The 23,117-nt window shown below is 44.6% G+C and overlaps 1 protein-coding gene across 4 annotated transcripts in view; it reads right to left on the reverse strand.

Moving 5' to 3' along the window:
- Positions 1-16,774, reverse strand: part of CNOT12 (CCR4-NOT transcription complex subunit 12) — a 34,259-nt gene extending 17,485 nt beyond the window's left edge. Inside the window, exons 1-5 of one of the 4 annotated variants that reach the window (XM_089520601.1) lie at positions 16,756-16,774; positions 8,149-8,290; positions 5,924-6,695; positions 5,237-5,309; positions 2,477-3,922 (exon numbers count right to left, since the gene is read on the reverse strand). In XM_089520601.1, the coding sequence (XP_089376727.1) occupies positions 2,477-3,922; positions 5,237-5,309; positions 5,924-6,695; positions 8,149-8,278 (2,421 nt within the window). In that variant the 5' untranslated portion in view covers positions 8,279-8,290; positions 16,756-16,774. Of the gene's footprint in view, positions 1-2,476; positions 3,923-5,236; positions 5,310-5,923; positions 6,696-8,148; positions 8,291-8,790; positions 9,168-16,755 lie in introns of those variants that run through there. The other 3 variants (XM_089520599.1, XM_089520598.1, XM_089520597.1) reach the window with 3 other exon arrangements.
- Between the last annotated feature and the right edge of the window lie 6,343 nt (positions 16,775-23,117).

The raw sequence follows: 23,117 nt of genomic DNA on the forward strand, positions 1-23,117 counted from the left end.
AGAGGAAAATACATTGGGAAACGCACAAACATTTAGAAGGGACTGGACTGAATAAAGATGCTCCTTCTTGTAATACCCAATATGATAAAAAACATTAAAGAGACAAGCTGAAATATGATTTATCAAATTCATCCCATCACTATGCTTGTATTCACTTAACTTTTAATTCTGGCATTACTAGTTGTTTTGCATGCAAAAGATCCCATCCTAAATCCAACTAGAGAATTAGAGAAGACAATGAATCAATGGCATTTGCAAAAGTGTTGACTTACCATTTAGCAATTGACTCAATAGGTCTACTTTATTTGAGACCAGTAACTGCATTGAGATGCCCCAGGCTTAATCACCAACACCACCAGACCCACAACTCTGAAAGCCTAGGGAGCTGCTTCCAGTCAGCACAGAGTGAGATAAGTAACCTGCTTCTGTCCAGATATTTTGGAGTATAGTTTCCATAATCTCTGACCACTGACTGTGCAAACTGTAGTTTGTGTCATTCAAGACAGTTGGAGGGTACCAGATTCACAGATTGAATATATTCCACTGGTCTTCATAGAATGGTTCAGGATTCTCTCACTTGGTCATCCTGACCTAACAACTTTTGTTGTTGTTGTGTTCCTTCAAGTAGTTTTTGATTTATGGTGACTCTATCATGGGGTTTTCTTAGCAAGATTTATTCAGAGGAGATTTTCCATTGTCTTCCCCTAAGGCTGAGAGCATGTAGTTTGCTCAAGGTCACCCAATGAGTTTCATGAACGAGCTGAAAATTAACCCCTGGTCTCCAAGAGTCACAGTCGCTGGTTCTAACACTATACCTATACAAATGTATAATTTAAAAATTAAGAGCCCCAATACATATTTGAACTAAAAGTGTGACACGGTTCTGGAAAGACTGCATGCTACTGGTGTAACCAGTACTGAATCTGATGGACCAGAGTAACATAGCTTCTACCTCCTACATGTCATTTTCCAAAACAAAGATTTCCAGGTATAAAAATTGTATGTCAACCCCACTTATAGACTACCTTGCATAATGACCATACATCTTTGAAAGCTGTAGCCAATCATATGTTTATGCCACCTATAGTATTTCTATACTGTATGACCCACCCACCCCCATCCACAAGGGTTATGTTCCAAACTCCCCAGTGGGCATCTGAAACCATGGATAACAGGGAATCCTGTTATTTTCAATGAGACAAATGACTTCTAGCCCAAGCATACCAAAGAATCACACTAGAGGACCTAGAAATGCCTAGAGGGAACACTTCTCTAAGAATTTTTAGGTCCTTCAGTGCAATTATATGGTATGCTTGGGCTGGAAGTTGATCACAGAATCACACTGGAGAGCCTCAAAAGCCTAAAGAGAACATATTTTTTCAGACATGGATAAGTGAAACTGCAGATACTGAATTAACAGATATGGGGTTGTTCTAGTCTGTCATTTTTTTCCCAAATGCATAAGATGATTTTGTGAGATGTGTCTGCAAAAAATACCAGCTCACAGGAATGATATAGAAATTCTGGCAAGGAAATTTTAGCAAGGAAATTGCAAAAGTTGTAAAAATGTTATTTATGTGTCCCAACAGGGAAAGGAAATAAGAGTCACTGGAAACGGGAATTATTTGTGTACAGCATAGGAATCCCAAAACCAGGCCCCTGAAACTCTAAATGGCCCATTTGGGGTTTTTGTTTGTTTGTTTGTTTTGAGCTTTTAAAACACTATCTATTACAATATCTTCATGAATGGTTACTTTACAGGGTCTAGAGAAACCATGACTTCCTAATTACACACTTCAGTACTACATACAGGGTAGTTCAATAACTAACAATTTTTGGTAGAATGTAATGGTGCTCAAGCAACAACTACTTGCTGGCAAGGATGTAAAACCATCCAGCTGACAACCACTCTGACACATAAAGAAGGTGGGATTTGGAGAGGAAAAGGAGTTACTCCTCCCAGGACGATTGAAGGATTATCACATGTGGCAGCACATTTTGGCTCTCTTTCTGTTCTTGAACTGTCTGCAGCTACCTAACCTGTTCAACCACTTTGCAGCTTACTCAAAAACCAAGACCTGCCCTTCACAAAGAAAGACAAGCCCTGTATCAGTTATCTTACTGGGCAGAAATGTATGCCCACCAAGCCACATTTGGTCCCATTTAACACCTTGCACTCCAGGTTCTACTAGGGCCTGAATATCCTGAAGGTATCAGATCCACTTGGATTGGGGGCTGCCAAGAAATACCAGGTATTACAGGCTAAATTTCAAAGGAAGGCAATGGTAAACCACCTCTGAGAACTCCTTACCCAAGAAAACACTATGAAATTCATGGGGTTGCCATAGGTCAGCAGCAACTTGAAGGCACATTGACAGTTAGATGCCAGCTTCTAAAGACCTGGAAGAAAAACACTAACAATACTCTTCACTCATTGCCTCACTTTCCAGACCCATACAAAGCAAAGTCCCTTTACCTCTGGTCCTGTGGGGTCTTCAGACTTGGACACGCCTCTTCTCTTTGTGTCATCAGTGCTGGGTGGAGGAGATGCCAGAAGTTCATCCAGCCAATGAGAACCAGGGTCAGGATCAGTCACCCTCAATATGTCAGCATCCACTGCCTTGCCTTCTTGTGCCAGTGCCAGAACACCACTGTCCTCCTGGCAAGAAGCAGCCATTTGCACCTGGGAATCTTCTGAGAAAAAGATGCAAGGCTCTGCAGGTGGAGCAGCTTGTTCAACACTTGGCAGTGACTCCATTGCTCGTAAAGCCCCTTCCTCATGACTAGGGTCAAGAGGCAGGAAGCCCTCCTGCTCTTCTTGAAAACAACTCTCTGCTGCTAGTATAGGGTTAATCAATTTGCAGCTAAGTTCTTCCCGAGCACAAGGACCTCCAGGAGCTGACAATCCAAGAGTTGAAGGGGACTTCAGTTCTCTTTCAGACTTCTTTAGGGAATCTTTAACATCACTGAGGCAGGAAGAGTTCCTATAAGCCTCAGTATCCTTCCCTCTCCTGCTCTGTCCTTCTGAGTATGATTCATCATGTGTCTCTTCCAGGCTAGGGCTCTTTCCTCCCAATTCTACCTCCATGAGGCTAGTGTCATCAGCCTCCTGAATGGGAGACTGAGGAGGGGACCCTGGTCTCTTCCCACCAAACTCTGGAGGCCGGCTAGGGAATGACCATTCAAAGGATTGGGACAGGCTCCAACTGGACTCTCCTCCTGCAGCCTGCTCCATGGGAGGGCCGCCTTTACTTGGCAGGACAGCCAAGGACCCTCCCAGCTCCTCCCTGACCAGTTGTTTCCCCCTTGGCTGCAGCACTCCCTCTGAGGCACGGCGTAGACTCAATTGAGAAAGCTGTACGCCCTTATCCTCAAGAGTGAGTTTCTGCTCTCGATTCTTAAGGGACCCCTGGTCCTGGAAAAGTTGGCAAGAGGAGTCCTGCGTGCGAGAGGGAGAGCCAGGAGGTTGATCAGAGCCAACATGGTACTGAGGAGTGCTTGGGGAACCAGGGGACTCAGAGACTCCCAAGAGAAAATGGGAAGTTTCTTTGCTGTGATCTACAGGAGTACAGGTCAAACTGGTAGGTTGCCCAGGGAGAGGAGATGCATCTGGGGGCCCTGCAGAAAGATCTGAGAGACCCAATGATGAGGAGCATCCTGAAGTTTTAATTATAATACTGGGAGACTCAGGGGACCAAAGCTCTGGAGGAGTCATGGGGGAACCTGGAGCCTGGGCAGGGCCAATGGAGACCTGAACAGGAGATGTGAGGGATTCAGCTGCATCAGGAGAACCTGGTGGAAGCTGGGTTTGGATGCTGGGGGCATCTGATGGCAAATATGGGGAACCTGGGGCAGCTTCAGGAGGGCCATCAGGGGATCCAGGTGTAACTCCAGCAGAAAGCACAGCAAGGGGTTGAGAGGCCTGGGGGAGAGAAAGATGGAAAGGGTGGGTTAAAAACCAAATCATTAGTCTGTGAAACCATCTGAAGCATCCCAGTTAAATCCTTGACTTCCACTCTCATCCCTCAAGTCCCAAAGCTATTATTTAAAATAAAAGGGTCTCATATCCAGTTCTGTCTCCTTCCCATGAATGAACCTGTGAAGAAAATTTCTCAATTTCTGTACTGCAGAAACTCTCTCACACACACATATATACTGGAAGATCTGCTTCCAGCTTATAAATTCCCTGACCTTATCCTGTAAAAATCCTCCCCAAACCCATAATCATTAAAGCAAGAAGGAAAGGAAATGCAAAGAGTGCAAGAGGAAGGGAAAAAGAGAGCTGAAGAGACCAGTCAACATGCTGCAGTAACACCAAGGTTGTGTGCCCCACCCCAAGCCTTGTCCCTCTCCACCTAGACCTACAAAAAAGGAAAAAGAGCCAAGCTAGGTAGACCACACCCTATGGAGCTGCAAGCTTTCTTCACCCCTCCTTTCTTGGGAGAGACAAAGAGAGTTAATCATTACTATCACCCACCCCAAACAAGCAGCCAGCAGATGCTATGCCGTACATGCTGGTGGATCTGGTCACAGGCCAAGCAGTTGGGAACAACTTCATACATACCTGACAAGTCACTGAACTGTATGCACTGAGTCATGGCTGCCTTCTTCCCTTCAGCTAAGGGTCCAGGACTCTGCATTAATCTTTCAAATATAGTCAAGCCTAGGTTCACACAAACTAGGTTCACACACCCTAGTTCAGGTTTTGTTTTTTAAAAGCCTGAAAGGACAAGAACCTATTTCTCTCACTTTCTTACTGTGATGGGGACAGGTGAGAAAGTAAGTATTCTGATAGTCAGGGGAACCTATATGCTATAGCAGTTGGCAAGCAGCATACTTTTGAATTCTTCAACCCTGAGCCATGCAAGCTACAAGTATTTACCCTGCCTAACAATTAGTGTCAGGTGCTAACTAAAATGTGTAGGAATATGGCTGAATATTTCAAATCCCAAATCATCAGGCACTGGGTAAAGCAGTGCACAGGATATTTTCACTGACATACTCTGTGACTGAAATGGGGACACAAGATTGCCCTGAGAAACCTAGGAGTAGTGCATAATGATGCTAAATTTTGCCTGGGTTATCAATCTCTTCCTGAAGCATTAGTAGAGAAAGGAGACACGCACCCTACAGAGAGGGAACCCAGAAGGAGAGAGGTGGCAGATACCCCTGAGACAGAGGACAGCCAGGAAGGAGAGAGCCCAGCGGAGGAATTGCCATGCTGCAGATAACTCACACCAGGGGGAGATGGTGGACTGCTATGTCCAGCTTGGCCTCCATCACAGCTCATGCTAGGTTGACTGGAGCTGCTGCAAGAAAAATACACCACCATCAGAAAACAAGACTGATTATTACTGAAAACAATTATACCCCAAATGAACTGTCTATCATAGAAGACTAATGTATAATCTACAACACTGAGGAGAAGATGCTTCCCAAGACAAAACCACTTAAAATGTATCATTTTTTTCTCTTAAGTACACAATCAACACCACCAGACCCAGAACTCTGAAACCCCAGTGAGCTGCTTCTGGACTTCTGCAAAGACTACAGTTGTGAGAAACGAACCCAATTCCACCCACACTATAATACACAGAGAAGCCACAATGATTTGAATGAGATTTTTGTCTATGTATGCATATTCAGGATTGCGGCTTTAAACTGTGACAACTTCATTATTAGCTCACATGGATAACTTAGCTCTCCTAGAGGCAAGTGTAAAAGAATCAAGAAAAAATTCCAACAGATCACCCTGAAGATACATCTACCACATTATTTTAACTTTTCCAAACAGTCAAGGACCTGGAACAGCTGCTGCTCCACATCCCACCTGAGGTTTTTCACTTGGTAATACACTGCAAAGCTAACAATCCAAAATAACCTCTGGAAAGTATCAAATTATACAGATCATGTAATATCTCACCTGTCCCTAGAGAGGAAATCTGTGTTTCTCTCTACTGCTCCTGCTGCTTGCTCAGATTCAGGCACATGCTGGCCATTTGAACTTGTGTTTTCCTCCTTGCTTTTTGACAAGCAGCTCTCTTCAGATTCACCAGAGACTCTGTATGTAGAATCCTCTGGCTCAGTTCCTCTCCCTTCTCCTCCACTGGAATATCTCTGGAAAGCAGCATAACCTTTAGGTCCCAGGTGAACAGCTGTGCCACCATCCTGGCTGAAGTAAGAGCGCACCAGCCGAGGTCTGTCAGGACTGTTTAGCCCATCCTTGTTGGGTTTCTCTATCTTAGCCAAAATCTCCTCTACTGTAGTCCCAGGAAAACGCTCTGGTTTGGCTGCTACTGGCACTGGTTTCACTTTGAAGGGGACATTACCCTTGCATATACGGGAGGAGACTTTACATTCTTCCCCAGAAGTTCCAGCTGCTGCACTGGATTTCTTTGCAGGTCCAGTTTCTTCTCCATCTCCAGATGGTTTGACTGGAGTGGAAAATGGCAACGTAGACTCTTTCCCATTGGTTGTTTCTTTTGAAGGGCACTTGTTGAGACTAAAAGAAAGACGTTTAACAGCATTGCCAGCCCCACTGCTATATGGCTTGGGCCCAGCCAGCAAATTGATCTTTTCAGCTGAGGGCACCTCAGAAAGAGCCTGCCGCACTCCAAGGGCAGGTTTTGTTGGCATGGCTGGCTTTGGCAGCACAGAGGGCTTGGGTTTCACGGGTGGCTTCGGGCGGGTATCCCCTAAAATTGGAGAGAGGAAGAGAAGAGGTTTTTAATGTACAGTTCAACCATCACACACACAGTGACTAAAATACAAGATGGGAAATCACTGCCTTAGTATGCACACATACATCAAACACCTGAAATCAGTTGTGTATTAATAGTAATCTGTGCTCAAAATTTCCAACCTTGTTTCAAGGGACAGATTGTAACTCATTCCTGGAAAGATGATCAAGCCCTGCATCTTCTTCCCCAAATCCTCCAATGCCATTCCTTTTTACAGCCTTAGCATGTTCTCAGGTTAGACCAGCCTGTATTAGGCACCACTAAGTACAAAAGCATCTGTTGCTTCTCTCCATTAGATGGTTGTAACCATTACTGGACTGAAATGAGGAAGGGGAAGGTTAGAGATGGGTCTATTTTGTTACCATCTCTTTTCCAGGGCAATATAAACCTCTTCTTTTTACTAAGCTTCTCAGTTAATACAGGAAAAGGTGCAGTGCTACAGATGCTCATTGCTAAGATAAGGTTGTCAACGTTCCTTTCTCAATTCATCCAAATCCTTTACACATTCAAATGCCCATCTACATGCATGTCACCATCCAATGATCGCTCCAGTTACTCAGTCAAAGACTAGCCATGTTAGTCTGGATCAGTATGCAAAGTGATCTTGCAGAACCTTTGTTAGTCTCAAAAGTACAACAAGATCCCTTTGCATCCAGTTAGTTATGTATAACTGGAGCAACACGGGGGCAAACATTTTGTAGAGCTGGGCCCATGGGTGGTGAAACTAACAGCAATCCTTGACAGTTCACTTGTGTGAACTGGATGGCCATTGTGGTCTCTTCCAACTCTATGATTCTCTGTGTGTAAAATCAGTGGACCTCAGAAACATTTAGTGTAGCACTGCTCATATGTAACCCATTCTAAAACCTCACAAGAGCTGTCAGCCCATACCGTAACAAAATGTAATATGTTGACCAAAGAAAAAGCATTAAAGGTTACATGCAATGGTGAACACAAGTTAGACTGGATGACCCTCTAAATTACACATGACAAAAATTACTACTAACATAGCTTTTGAAGTCCCTTGGAATTGCAAATAAGTTGTTATATCCTTAAGGTAAAGAAAATCATATGACACAGCTCTTGGAAGCCAGCATCACTTCAAAAAAGTTATGAATATATGTTTAAATCATCTCCCATGTAAAAAATAGAAAAGAAAAGAATGCATCCTCCTCGTGCATATAAAATTAACATTCTGTAGCACTCCAATTAAGCAAGAGCTACATCATACAATCCAGCTTTCTTTTTTTCTTTTCTTTTTAAAAAAAAATCAGTTCTCAGTTCTCAGATGACCCATAACCTCTTAAAGGAAAAATCCAGAGCCATTACAAACATGGCAAAATGACCCAACATGTAATGACAACAATGAACTGCACCTCGAGCTAAAGGCTAACCTCTCAGGACATACCTTTCTCAGGGCTGCCCAATGGTTGCTTGGGTCCCCTACGTCCATTGGCAGCAGTACAGGGAACTGGGGAGGACAACGACTGGAGCGTAGAATCCATCACATCACCAGGCTGGGATTCACAAGTCCACATAAACGTCAGTCCCTAGGACACAGGGGAAAAAAGAGTTTAAATTTGAAAAATCATTTAAGCAGATAAACAAGATTTCCTATTCATTGATAGACTACTGGAAACAACCCCACAAAATCCAAGTTTTCATCTGGTCTCTTTGCAATAACATTTCCATTTGGCTTCTTTTCTTTCCCCACAAGAGCCTCTTTATTTCTTTCCCTCCTTATCCCCACCCATTGGGTCCCAATTCTGAGAGAAAGGAGGCATATAAATGTTTAAAAATCCTTCCTAACTTAACCATACAGACCCTGTACGCTCTCTTACACAGACACACAGCCAGTCTCACGCCACTCCCAGGGCAAGCTGGAACGAGGATGAAGGGAACGAGGCAACTACAAGCACCCAGGCCGTGACTCATGGCGAAGGATGAGAATCCCAAGACTTATAAAGCTTTAGTTTCCTAGCCTGCGCTCTTGCTCTATATAGGGCTGCTCCTGCTCCTGCTCCACCTCTGTCACACCCTGTCAACATACACTCTCGCTCTCGCTCTCTTTCCTTCTCATGCCAGATTTGTGTCTTGAACTCTTAGGCAGCCTCTTTTTCCTTTGTCGCTTTGCCACCACACTCCCATTTGGCTGCCTTTCGCGTCAGAATCTCCCTTCTCTTTCCAAGTTCTGGCCTCCCCACCCCTTCGAGCAACAGGAAGAGTTTCTGCTCGGTCTCCGTCCCTCAGCTGTGTAGTAGGCTCCCAACCCGGATATGCAGAGCAGGGAGTAAACATCTGGAGTACTTCCCCCTCCTCCCGATTTCTCAATTGCTTGGCACAGTCCCTGGAATTCAGTGAGGTAAAGCTGGGGCCTGCTCCCATCGCTATGGCAACGGCCTCCCACTAGATTTCTAGAGAGGGCCAAACCCTGGCTAAGAGGAGAAACAGGCCAGCATCAGGGCAACGGCGGCAGCAGCGGTGTGTGCCAGGAATAGTTCCAACTGGCTGTCACCCTGCTAGTATACAAGCACAGAACCCCTAAAATAAGGAGGAGAACTCTCCTTCGGTGTGACAAAAAGACCCAAGATTAAAACATAGGCCAAAGTCTGTAAACAGTCCTGATCCACAGCCTGCATCTGAACACCAGGCTGAAGTAGCTGGAATCAAGCAGCCTCGCCTTTTGAGCCCATACAAGGGAAATTTAAAAGCAGTCGGAATGTCTCTGAAGAAAAACAAAAAAAAAGTCAGAGCAGACGCTTCTGTGCTTTATTTTTCTGGTTTATTTCTACAAGCGAAACAGAATAGCTTACTTCTATTTGGTATTTGGTATTTCTCCAAAGCTATTACCCATGCTTCTACTGCATGTTTATTGTTCTGTGTCTTCAAATCATTTCCAACTTATAGTGATCCTAAGTCCTTTTCTTGCAGAATTTGCTCAGAGGTTGTTTGCCATTGCTCTCTCCTGAAGCTGAGAGCATGTGACTTACTCAAGGTCCCCTAATGGATTTCATGGCCAAGATGGGAATCGACCCCTGGTCTACAGAGTCACAATCCAATTAACAAACCACCACGCCAACTCTCAATACCAGTACATATACCAATACACTTGGGTTTTTTGGGGGGAGGAGACTATCATATTGCCCATTTGATTTCTCCTTTCCGATCACCTTCATATGCTCTTTTGTTGTCCTTAGCACACTTTTCACACCCATAGTCTCCGAGGCATCACCCTGTTTATACAACATGTATTAACTGCATGTCTCACCATACTAAGGCTTTCATAGGCAAAAGTATGATAAATTTCCCAGATAATCCCCTGAGGAAACTGCCACAAAAGAACACATAATTTGGAGGCCCTACTATAGTAGCAAGAAAGGCATTTCACATTGTAGAGAGAAGAGGAAGAATGAAAGAGGAATGTTTGTCAAGAACAGCAGCTGTTAAAGTGGTGTCAAACTGCTTTATTTCTGCAGTGTGGCAGCAGCCTTGAGAAGCACTTGAGAAGAAATGAAGGAGAACACCGCTCAGATTTATTAAAGCACTGATGAAAAATACCAAAGGAAGCATTCTCCACATTTAGAAACAGCAGCAATGTGTGAGAGGCAGAATTTGAGAGACATAAAATACACCAGCCTCCCACAATCTGACACATCTCAGATTTTTTGAGACCACAAGTTCTATCATTCCCATCAGTACAGCTAATAGCCAGGGATAGTCGGAACTCTTGTCCAAAGTATATGAACACACCAGGCCGAGTAGATTTGGGGGCAGATATGCCCTCTTGGTTCCAGTACATCAAACCCTCCTACTTCATCAAGTGGTGCTATACACAATTTGCCACGCTATAGAGATGATTCTTTCCTGAGGAGAAAATGGAAAAACTGTATGTTCAGTTTGCCATCTGTACATTCATTCATTACATTGGATGCTACATCCTTCTTCCTGCACTAAAAAAAATACCCATGCAAACATTTTTGTCAAGTATGAAATATATTTCTTCCCCAAAGGCTATGCCTAGAGAAAAACACATGGGAAACTGAATACTTAAGATTGGAGAGGGAACCATACACCATACTTCATTTCTGTAGAACATAAGGAGGAACAAAGATTGGACCATATGATGGCAAAAAATTGTCCCACAGCTAGAAATTATTTTAAATTGAAAAGAAACTCTGTAGTACAGCATAACTTCAATCTTGGTAAAGATTTCCCTCACATTGTGAAAGATACCTGAAGGGAGCATTCTTTCACACCTTCATCAAAACTTTAATTTACAAGGCTCATACAGTCAACCTGCATTCCCTTTATGATTGCATTCTTCACACAAGTTACATTCCTGTTAAATGTAATCAGTGTTTTCTATAATGTTTTGCTGCCCCAACAGGAAACAGCATATATCCTATATAAAGCTGAACAATAATGTACTGAAGATCAATGATGGTTGCATGGAAATAAGTAACCTCAGAACAGAATTAGTGAAAGTAAAGTATGGTGAAGTTCTTAATATCTCCCTTATGTAAGCCTTGGGCTAATGTGATGAAACAGAGGCATGCAAAAAAGCACATCTGAAATATACAGAACGAAGCAATGGAGACTAGAGAGAATATGCAGGTTCAAACCATGAAGGACAGAAAGGAGCATGCAAAGTAGAACTTTCTATAGAAGTGTTCATCTTTTTGCCCCCAGAACCTGAAAAGAGACTCTGTTTTCAAACTTAAAAATAGCAGTCTTTCTCCTGCCCTACTACTGCCTTCTGCTTTACCAAGCATTATTGTCTTTTCTAGTGAGATGTCTTCTTGTGGTATGTCCAAAGTATGACAGTCTCAGCTTAGTCATCTTGGCCTCTGGGGACAGTTCAGGCTTGATTTGCTCTAGGACCTATTTTTGTGTCTTTTGGGCTATTCAAAGTATCTGCAGAACTCTCCTCTAACATATTTCAAGTGAGAAAATATTCTCTTGCCAGTTTTTTTCCCCACTGTCCATCTTGCACACTGTCAACCTGTATTCAACATACCACCTACAAATTCAAAACCAAATTGGGATACAGCTGCTAAATCTTAGCCTCCAGATGTTTTGGGTAAACAAGAATTACAGTCCAACATCATCTGGATAGACAAGATTTCCTGTTCTTGCAATATGCACACTGAAGAGGCTACCAACACAACACGACAAGGTGTTTCTACCCAGCTCTTTGAGAGTTGTCTTGAAGTACTACCTTCTCAGTCTCCTCACCATCACCACCACTTAAGAGTCATACCAGGTTGTTTTTTGGTTTATAAAATGTGCAAGTTTGGAGCATTTCCTAAAACTGTGGCTATTTTATCTCAGTCTTCTCAAGTTTGGACTGAGGTAACACTACAGCCTCATGCAGGCTGGAAATGTAGCATATAATGTATATCTCTGACCATTTCCACTGAAGGCCCCGCTTCACTCAATTTAGTTCCTATGCTATGCTTGCAACTAGCAGAGATAGCAGTCATGAGGAGAAGAGTGAACCAGGTGAAATAAACCAGCACCTTATCAGAATTGACACATTTGCCCTGAAACCATAGCAGGACATGCAGACATGATGGGGCTAAAGCTTTCCGGCATTTTTTTTCCCTCCAAAAATTATTATCCATAACCACCACCACCCCAAAGCATGCAATGGGCAAATTAACAAAGCTTCCCCCAATGATCTGCTACTTCAAAAAATACTAGCATTTAAAGGAAAATCTGGCAAATCCCTTAAAGTTAGGTGAACCTCATTTCTCCACCAAGAGAGAACATCAACAACCATTGTAGCATAGAAGATATGACAGGGAAATGGCTGGAAGGGTGAGAATCCTCTGAGCAACAGAGGCAGGCATGCTAGTCAAGAGGGGAGGGTGGGTGAAGTTTCCCAAAGCACAAGTATCTCTTCCAAAGAAGCTGCTCTATTATGGGGGGACTACATATTGTGCAACCAGTACTGAATCAGGCTCTGTGGCCTTTTACCATCTAAAGTTAAAGGGATATGTCAGCAAGTCCAATGGGAAGTGAGCTAAATAAAGATCAAGGAAGTTAGAAAGACATCAGGAACACGGTACAAGAACGCAATTCAAGGAACACAACTGTGAGACTGTCTGAGGTGCTACATAAATCAAGGCAAACACCTTGCTATCTTTGGGCTGTTTCCTGCTTCCCTTCTACTAGTGCAACAGTTATCATCTCCTCCTATATATCTGTAAAGGACCTGGAGTCGCATGCAGTCCCCAAGGCTGTTTTTGCAGCTGCACCTCACTCCCTAACTCCCTCAGATTGTTTCTCTAGCCAAAAAAAGTGGGGAGGGGTTAAACTGCTACTCCTGGAAGCCTTGAGGAGTAGCAATTTTTGTTTCGAATCCAGTTTTTAAAAGGCTGCAGCAATTCCTTGAACTAACATGTGTTTTAAAAAACAGACTCATTCTTCAAAACCGTAAGTGGAATTTGGGTCACTGACACTTTTGTTTCTACATTTTTGACAACCTGTGCAGCCCCCAGAGGGCTCCTTTGGGGAGTCAACAACCCCCTGAGCCCTCCAAAATTATCCACCATGCATAAAAAGGATCTTAACCTTAGCACAAGCAGTCCACCACTTTACAGTGTGGTGTGTGTGTGTGTGTCTATGTACATACACACACACAGGGAGCCTTTCCCCCAAAAATGGGACTCAAGGTGACTTGCAGAATAAAATGAAATACAAGTAGAGTCTTAGTGGTTTGAGTGTTGGACTGTTACTCTAGAGATCAGGGTTCTGTTCCCCACTTGACCATAAAACCCACTGGGTGACCTTGGGTAAGTCACATGCTCTCAGCTTCAGGGGAAGGCAATGGCAAACCTCCTCTGAATAAATCTTGCTAAGAAAACCCCAAGGCAGGTTCGCCTTAAGGTTGCCATAAACTGGAAATGACTTGAAGGCACACAACAATAAAAGCATTGAAATCCATAAACACCTGGACAATTTCAACAGGAAAGAAGAAACTCTTAAAGTAAACAAAGTTTGGCTATTAATCCTGAAAACCAGCAAAATCAAGACTCAGCAAATGCAAATAAAAACCACCCAGAGTGAGGGGGATTCCTAGCAGACAATGGATCATTAAGTAAATGGACACTCTGGAGGCCTTGCCATTCAACAAGAGAACAATACACAGATTAACATGCAAAGCACCTCCTCTCAAACAACAGTATATATACCCCACTCTCTTCCATGCCAGTATTCTCTGAAGAACACGGCCTCATAGCCCGAAAAACCAGAAAAAACTATAAATACACACATAGGCCTGTTACAGACTGCCAAAATAAAGCTGCTTCAGGTCTCTTTGGAGGTATGCTATTTAAATGATGCATGGGTCCTAAGAGTCTGGAGGTCACGCCAAAGCCACACTCCATTCCTAAGCACTGAAGTGCAGCTTTGGTGCAGCTTCAGGATTCTTAGGGTGCATGCATCATTTAAACAGCATACCTCCAAAGAGACCCGAAGCAGCTTTATTTTAGCAGTCTGTAACAGGCCATAGTTAAAAACATGATTAAGCTTTCTGCAAAATTAAAACCATAAAAAATATTCTCAAAGGTCTCTCTGGAAAGGAAATTTCAGAAGGATCATCACAGAAATCTGAAAGAGTGACAGTCAAAGGCTTTCAGAAGTTTTAAAAAAGACATTTTTATCAGGTGGAGAACTTCACAGATGAAAATGAAGAAGATATACAAGAAAATGCTAGCATATAACCCCAGAAAGCAAAAAAGTCACTTTTTTTTCTGAGCAGAGAACAGTCATGAGTAAAGAACAACCAGCGACCCTTTACAAACAGCAGATGAAAAGATTAAGCCATCTAGTAGTCCAACATAGGTCAACGCTCGTAAGTACTGTAGATTGTGAAATGAGGTGGGTGGCCATTAGAAAAGAGAGGCTCTTTTGTACAAAAGAAGGTGGACACAAGCATAAGTCTGAGAAGGTATTTTGTAGGGACAGAGACCATCCTACAGACTAATTGGGATTTAGTAAAGTACAATAACATCCAAAATCCACAGAACAGTGATACCTTTATTGGAACAACGAAAATGCACAAAATACATGTTGCAAGCTTTCAAAGCTCCAATGTATTTTGTGCATTTTAGTTGGCCCAATAAAGGTATGCATTTTGGATGTTACTGTACTTTGCTACATGGCCAGGAGCGTGGTGTAGTGGTTTAAGCATTTCATTGTGACTCTTGAGACAATGGTTTGAATCCCTGTTGGGCCATGAAACCCCACTGGGCACATCGTACTCTCTCACACACCCTTAGAAGGTGGCAATGGCAAACCCCCTCTGAAGAAGCTTGCCTAGAAAACTCCACAATAGGTTTGCTTTAGAGTCGCTATAAATTGGAAATGCCTTGAAGGCACACAACCAATACGGCTACCCCTGGATTTGTTTCCTGGGATTTAGTAAGGGGTGTAGTTTGTGTGCTGGACTATGACTCTGGAGATCAGGTTTTGATTCCTGCTCAGCCATGAAACCCACTGGGTAGCCTTGGATGAATCACTCTCAGCCTCAGAGCAAGTCAATGGCACACCTCCTATGAACAAATCTTGCCCAGAAAACCACATGATAGGGTCACCTTAGGGTCTCCATAAGTCAGAAATGACTTGAAGGCACACAACCACCACCAAGTAAGCCTTAGTAAGGGAGGCCATTCTCATTAAGCGGCATGTATATGACATTACAAGCCAGAAAGATGGAGCGGTTCTAGGAGGCAATGTTGTAAAGAGCAAGAAGGGGGTGAAGGGTGATCCACAAGGCAGCAAGGGGACAGGCAGATTGACCAGGTGTCCTCACCGCAAAGGAGGGCAAGGCACCCTAAAATGTAGGACATTCAAGAAAAACATAGGACATGACCAAAGAAAAGCTCGAAACAAATGTAAATCCATGCTGAGATTTCACCTCAACCTTAGGAGGACCCTCCTCACAGTAAGAGCTGTTTGACATTGGAACACACTCCCTTGGTGAGTAGTGGCGTCTCCCTTTTTGGAGGTCTTTAAACAGAGGCTGGATGGCCATCTGTCAACGGGGCTGCTTTTATTATGAGTTCCTGCATGGCAGAATGGGGTTGGACTGGATGGCCCTTGTGGTCTCTTCCAACTCTATGATTCTTAGTCATGCTCAAAACAGGGCCATTTTTAATTCCTCCTGGACAGAAGGTTGAAGTGGAGGATACGCCTGGAAAAGGAGAGGTGACAGAGGAGACACAGAGGAGAAAGCAGGGAGGCCTTGTGAACATCCTCCTCAGCAGTCCCACCTTTCAGGGAAACAAATCAGAGCAGCCCACATCCCTGAGCACATGCGACACCCACACACCCCACTGTCCCTGCCATATGGCACTAACTGGAGTCCAGTTGCCACCCCTTGCACCCTCCACACGGGGCCCAAGGCCCTCCAGCCCAGGCCCTCTTACAACCAGAGGGGCCAGATGCGTCTTCACAGGTCCCCAAAGGAGGACCAGGCCCTGAAAAATGCAGGGCCTTCCATCTGAAATATATATATATATATATATATATATACACACACACACACACATATGGAGGGCATGACCAAAGAAAAGCCTCAAAACACTCCTAGGAATGTAAGCCCACGTCTCTTTGTCAGGCTCCAAATGGAGGACCGTTTTGGGAATCCCTGCTGGACAGAGAAGGCTGAAAGAAATGGAGGCCACGTCCTGGAAAAGGAGGACGCCCGGTCACCCCTGACTTATATATGTACAGCCACTTATATAATAACGTCCTACATAATGATGGGAGGACAGGACCAAACAAAAGCTCGGCAACACCCCGCTAGAAGGGGGGTGGGAGTCAATCTGAGCCATGCTCAAAATGGAGGGCCATTCCGGAATCCCTCCTCCTGGGCAAGAGGCTGGAATGGGGGACCCAAGGCCATGCAAGCCACCTTCCCAGAGTCCCCTCCCCTCCCCTCCCCTCCCCCGAAGTGGGCGCGCGCTGGGCCCGGGGACTCCAGCCTTCCTTGCCCTCGCTCTCTCACCGCGGCGGCGGCTCCAGCATTCGGGAAGAGGGAGGAGGAGGCTCCACGCTCCGGAAGGGGGGAGGAGGAAGAAGAGAAGCAGCTCGGGCCCCAGAGGGAGACGCGGCCCAGGCGCTTCCCAAGCTAAGAATATTCAATGCGTTCGATTACGGGGCCCGGCTCGCCACGCCCACCGATTTGCATATTCAGCAGCGTCCCGGAGGCGCCCGAAGGGAGGAACCCCGCCCCTCCCGCCTCTGTCACGTGGGCAAGCGGCGTCGCAGGAAAGGGCGGGGCCAACCGGCTCCACCCCTTTCCCGCTAGATCTTTGGTCCTCCAGGTATTATGGACTTCAACTCCCAAAATTCCTGACATTTGGTCATGTCGGCTAAGGCTTCTGGGATGTGAGGTCCAAAACAAAGGGAGAACCAAACGTTGATTAAGATTAACTACACTGCTGTAAGATTAACTGCACTACCTTTTTACAGTGCTGCTGTTTCACTTTAAACGCTCTGGCTGCCTCCTTCCTGTTGCATTCTGGGAATTGTAGTTTAAGGAGGCGTTTAGAATTATCCTCGGCCTCACTGAACTACAAGCATTAGAATGCAACAGGAGGGCAGCTGGAATGGTTAAAGTGGAACAGCAGCACTATAAGAGTGTACTAGTGTGATAATGTGGTTTATCTCTTTCAGGAGGGCGTGAACCTCAGAGAGGCCTTTCTCCGTTTTAGCCCTTATTTCTCCCCTCTGGAAAGAAAGAGTGGCCTTATCTTCTTTTTCCCCCCTCTATAAGTTTTAAATACAGCGGGCCCATGGTCTCCCTGAGGCGTTCCTCTTCCAGGACATGTCCTACATTTCAATGTATCTTCCATTTTGAGCACGGCTAAGAAGCACCCTTACCTTTGAATGATTGACTGTTATTTGGCCATGTCCTCCATTTTTCTTGGATATACACCTGTCCCTCAACATTCGCTGGGGTTAGGGGTACAGGAACCCCATGAATATGGAAACCCACAAATAACAAAAACACCATGTTTTTACCTGAGAGGACGCCTCTCTTAGCATCTCTAGGTCCTCCAGGGCAACTCTGTGGCCAACGTCCGACAGACACTGACCCTAGGACTGCCCTGGAGGAGCTACAAAGGCCTAGTGGAGTGTTCTCTCTAGGAATCTCTAGGTCCTCCAGGGCAACTCTGTGGCCAACCTCCGACAGACACTGACCCTAGGACTGCCCTGGAGGAGCTACAAAGGCCTAGTGGAGTGTTCTCTCTAGGAATCTCTGGGTCCTCCAGGGCAACTCTGTGGCCAACGTCCGACAGACACTGACCCTAGGACTGCCCTGGAGGAGCTACAAAGGCCTAGTAGAGGGTTCTCTCTAGGAATCTCTGGGTCCTCCAGGGCAACTCTGTGGCCAACGTCCGACAGACACTGACCCTAGGACTGCCCTGGAGGAGCTACAAAGGCCTAGTAGAGTGTTCTCTCTAGGAATCTCTGGGTCCTCCAGGGCAACTCTGTGACCAACATCTGACAGACACTGACCCTAGGACTGCCCTGGAGGAGCTACAAAGGCCTAGTGGAGTGTTCTCTCTAGGAATCTCTAGGTCCTCCAGGGCAACTCTGTGGCCAACCTCCGACAGACACTGACCCTAGGACTGCCCTGGAGGAGCTACAAAGGCCTAGTGGAGTGTTCTCTCTAGGAATCTCTGGGTCCTCCAGGGCAACTCTGTGGCCAACGTCCGACAGACACTGACCCTAGGACTGCCCTGGAGGAGATACAAAGGCCTAGTGGAGTGTTCTCTCTAGGAATCTCTGGGTCCTCCAGGGCAACTCTGTGGCCAACGTCCGACAGACACTGACCCTAGGACTGCCCTGGAGGAGCTACAAAGGCCTAGTAGAGTGTTCTCTCTAGGAATCTCTGGGTCCTCCAGGGCAACTCTGTGGCCAACGTCTGACAGACACTGACCCTAGGACTGCCCTGGAGGAGCTACAAAGGCCTAGTAGAGTGTTCTCTCTAGGAATCTCTGGGTCCTCCAGGGCAACTCTGTGGCCAACGTCTGACAGACACTGACCCTAGGACTGCCCTGGAGGAGCTAAAAAGACCTAGTAGCGGGTTCTCTCTAGGAATCTCTGGGTCCTCCAGGGCAACTCTGTGGCCAACGTCCGACAGACACTGACCATAGGACTGCCCTGGAGGAGCTACAAAGGCCTAGTAGAGTGTTCTCTCTAGGAATCTCTGGGTCCTCCAGGGCAACTCTGTGGCCAACGTCCGACAGACACTGACCATAGGACTCCCTGGAGGAGCTACAAAGAGCCAGTGTGGTGTACTGGTTTGAGCATTGGACTATGACCCTGAAGACCAAGGTTCAAATTCCAGCTCAGCCATGTAAATTCACTGGTGACCTTGGACAAGTCACACTCTCTCAGCAGTGAAGTAGCCAAGGGGAGAGGGGGGTCCATAGGGTCCGGACCCCCTTCCGTTAATTAATGTTAAAAATAATATCAACCAAACCTAATCTAATCACAAGATATATATGTTTTCCCCAGTGGATGTAGTTAAAGTTGTATTTATTACTTTAATACCCTGATGTATTTGCAATGTGTATACCCCCACCCCACCCCCAAAATGGTTTGGACCCCCCCTTCCCAGGCTTCCCAAGCTCTCAGCCTCAGAGGATGGCAATGGCAAACCTCCTGGGAGGAAATTTGCCAGGAAAACCCCATGATAGGTTCTCTTTAGGGGCACCATTAGTCAGAAATGGCTTGAAAGCAAAAACAAAACAAAACAGCAACAAAAGCTTTCCATAAGTGGCAGTCTTGGCCAGCCCATGAAACAGAATGCTGGAAACTTGATCAGGAACAGGGATACACGGTTGGCCAGATGTTGTGGGACAATTCCTATGACTTGGGAAAGTTACTTATTGACTACAGCTCCTAGAATCCCCTAACAGCAGACAAAAAGTAACTTTTTTCAAGTTCTGCTCTGATCTTCCCTCCTCAAGAACTATGCTTGCTGATGAGGGTTGCAGTTCAGCAACATCCGAAGGGCCATGCATTCCCCACCCCTGCTCCACATGGGCCCTTGATCTGAATAGGGACGTTGATGCATATATGAACAGAAGCATTTTCTTCATTGCTGTCTGTAGTGCAGGGTTCTGCCCTAGCCCAAGCAGAAGAAATCCTACTGCAAACTATGTTGCAATACTATTGTTTATTTTTCCTTTTAGCAAAACTGCAGCCTTTTGGGGACATTTTTGGCAGGCTGCTGCTTACTTAGGCTGTATAATTTTCCTGTCCAGACTTGTATTTGTGTGAATGTGTTACATGTTAAAATTTGTAGAGGAAGTGTGGAACCTGGCCTGGCTGTGAGGTTTGCTGTCTTTTCAGGGATGAGAGAAACAAGCAGCATGCATGGACCTGCAGAGAAGGCTCCAGGGTCACATAATGGAGCAAGCCTAATTTAAGAAGACAATCAGAATATAACTCCAACTTACTACACCATTGGCAAGGTTCCTCTAAGCATGAGTGAAACACTGATTAGTGTTCCTGAACTGCAGAAATAACACAGCTTGACACCGCTTTTACTGCCATAGCTCAATAGTACAGAATCCTGGATCTAGAGTTTCTTGAAAAAGCCAGCATAGTGTGGTAGTGGTTTCAGCATTGGGCTAGGACTCTGGAGACCAGGGTTCAAACCACAGCTTGGCAATGTAAACCCACCGGGTGACCTTAGGCAAGTCACACTTTCTCTGCCTCAGATGATGGCAATGGCAAACCTCTTCTGAAGCAACTTATTGAGAAAACCTCATGATAGATTCACCTTAGGGTTGCCATAATTTGGAAACAACTTGAAGATAATGAACAATAACAAGTGACACTAGAGTGCTCTGCCAGAGAAAGCTAAATAGCTAACAAAATTACAAGTCCCAGAATTCCATAGCAATAAGTCATGGCAGTTGAAATGATGTCAAATTGCATTAATTTTGCAGTGCAAATGCATCTTATATTATCAGATGGGAGCAAATCCACCATGTTTTTACCTGAGAAGACTCTAGGAATATCTAGGCCCTCCAGTGAAACTTTGTGGTCAACATCCAACAGACACTGGCCATAGAACTACATTGGAGGAGCTACAAATGCCTAGTAGAGTATACTCTCTAGGAATCTCTAGGTCTTTCAGAGCAACTTTTACTTAAAGTTGACCACAGAGTTGCACTGGAGGTCCTAGAGATTCCTAGAGAGAACATGTTAATCAAATCCGCGAATAATCAAATCCGCAAATATCAAATCCGCAAATATGGAGGGATGAGTGTAGTTTGAAAACTAATAGTAAGGAGATATGAGTGACAAATTATACTCTTCCCCCCCATCCCACCCCCAATTATATTGTATCAGAAACATAAACTCAGGACTCTGTACCAGGTCATTTTACAGGGCATGCTTTAAAACTTCATGTTAGCCACTAGATGGGGACTTAAACACAGATAATGGTTATGCTCATCTGTTATAATAATAAGAAACCCTCACCATGCTATTTATTCCTCATCATCACTGCCACATACAATATATATAGCCCACACTAGCTGTTGTGAAATAAAAGGAACTTCTTTGGAGCCATAAGCCTTGCAGTGTTTGATGAGATTCTAGAGTACTTCAATCACTGGTAGAAAGTGAAAGGCAGATTTCATTTTTTTCAAAATAAAGTGATACAAATATGAAGAAACGGCTAAGAGTCTTCTGTCAGCTACATCAGTGTATCCTCAACTATTAACTTTGGGAGGCCAGCAATTATTTTTCCAGTGTGACATATTTGTGCCCATTAGCTACAATTGTTTCTTTCTTTTCTGGAGGCTCACACAAATTGGCAGCCAATGGCTTATGTACTGGCACCAATCCCTGGACCATCACTTTGAATAGCACTAACCTAGGTCAGCAGAAATATACACAACAGTTTTCCCATCTTCAAAATGCTCTCTATAGAACCATAAATCATCTTATCTGAGTTCAGAATGAGGTTATGATGAGACTAATCAATCCACACAAGCTTCTAGAAATGGTCCCACACATTGTTAAAGCCTAGCTGAAATATATACACTGCTGATATCAATAAATACCAATATATGCAATATTACTAGCCTATTCCCTAAGACCATACAACATGTATGAACAAATCTTAATGTTTCGAGGGAGAAAATGAAGACTCATAGAATCATAGAGTTGGAAGAAACCGCAAGGGCTATCCAGTCCAACCCCCTGCCATGCAGGAATTCTCAAACAAAGCATACCCGGCAGATGGCCATCCAGCCGCTGTTTAAAGACTTCCAAGGAGGGAGACCCCGCCACTTTCCGAGGAAGTGTGTTCCACTGTCGAACAGCCCTTACTGTCAGGAAATTCCTCCTAATGTTGAGGTGGAATCTCTTTTCCTGTAGCTTGCATCCATTGCTCCAGGTCCTAGTCTCTGGAGCAGCAGAAAACAAGCTTGCTCCCTCCTCAATGTGACATCCCTTTGCTACCAAGAGGACTAATTCCTTTAAAAAAGAAAAATAGCACCCAATTAATTAAAACACCTTTGATAACAAACTCCACTCCACCCCACAGGGCTCCCTGTTCCCTCCAAGCTTAATTACAATCTTGATAATAAGTGTGGGTTTTTAGAACAACAATATATTGTTTTGTGGTATCCCTGTTTTTGGGTGGCTGGGTCTTGAATGGATAACTATGATTCATTAAATTTACAAAAGACCAGCTCCTAGTGAGGAAAAAACTGCTAGAATTTACTTGCTGACATGAATCAACACAGTTGTTAACATTTCCATACTGTATATCAGTGAATTAACACTCCCTAAGTGGTTTACAATGTGTAAGCCAACTGCCCCCAACAAGCTGGGTACTCATTTTACTGACCTACAAAAGGCTGGAGTGAGCCCTGGAGCCCCGCCTTGTGGCTGTGAGTGTCTGCTGTACTGGCATTTAACCACTGCGCCACCAGGGCTCCTTGTGTTAACATTATACAATGATAACATTATATCAGACTTTAATAATAATAATAATAATAATAATAATAATAAATGATTTATTTATAGCCTGCCCAATTACAAGGAATCCAGGCGGGTTACAGCAATAAAAATACATAAATATAAAATACATAAAAATAGAAATACACTCTTCTTCTAGCCCTGATGGAGATGACCCAGCCTTTTCACTACCCCCCAGGCCAGAAGATGACAGTTGCCATGGAGGGAGGGCTCTTCTTCTTGCTATGGCTCTATCCTATGGGATCCTAGGATCAGCAGCTTAGGCAGGGGCATTTGAAATTCCCTATCAGAGAGTTCCTCCGGTGCCTCTGACAAAACTATGAAGCCTAGGATTCCATAGCATGGAACCAT

Source organism: Sceloporus occidentalis, unplaced genomic scaffold (genome assembly GCF_023333645.1).
Source record: "Sceloporus occidentalis isolate IW3139 unplaced genomic scaffold, rSceOcc1.0.p SCAF_4, whole genome shotgun sequence".
In the NCBI taxonomy this organism is placed as follows: Eukaryota; Metazoa; Chordata; class Lepidosauria; order Squamata; family Phrynosomatidae; genus Sceloporus; species Sceloporus occidentalis.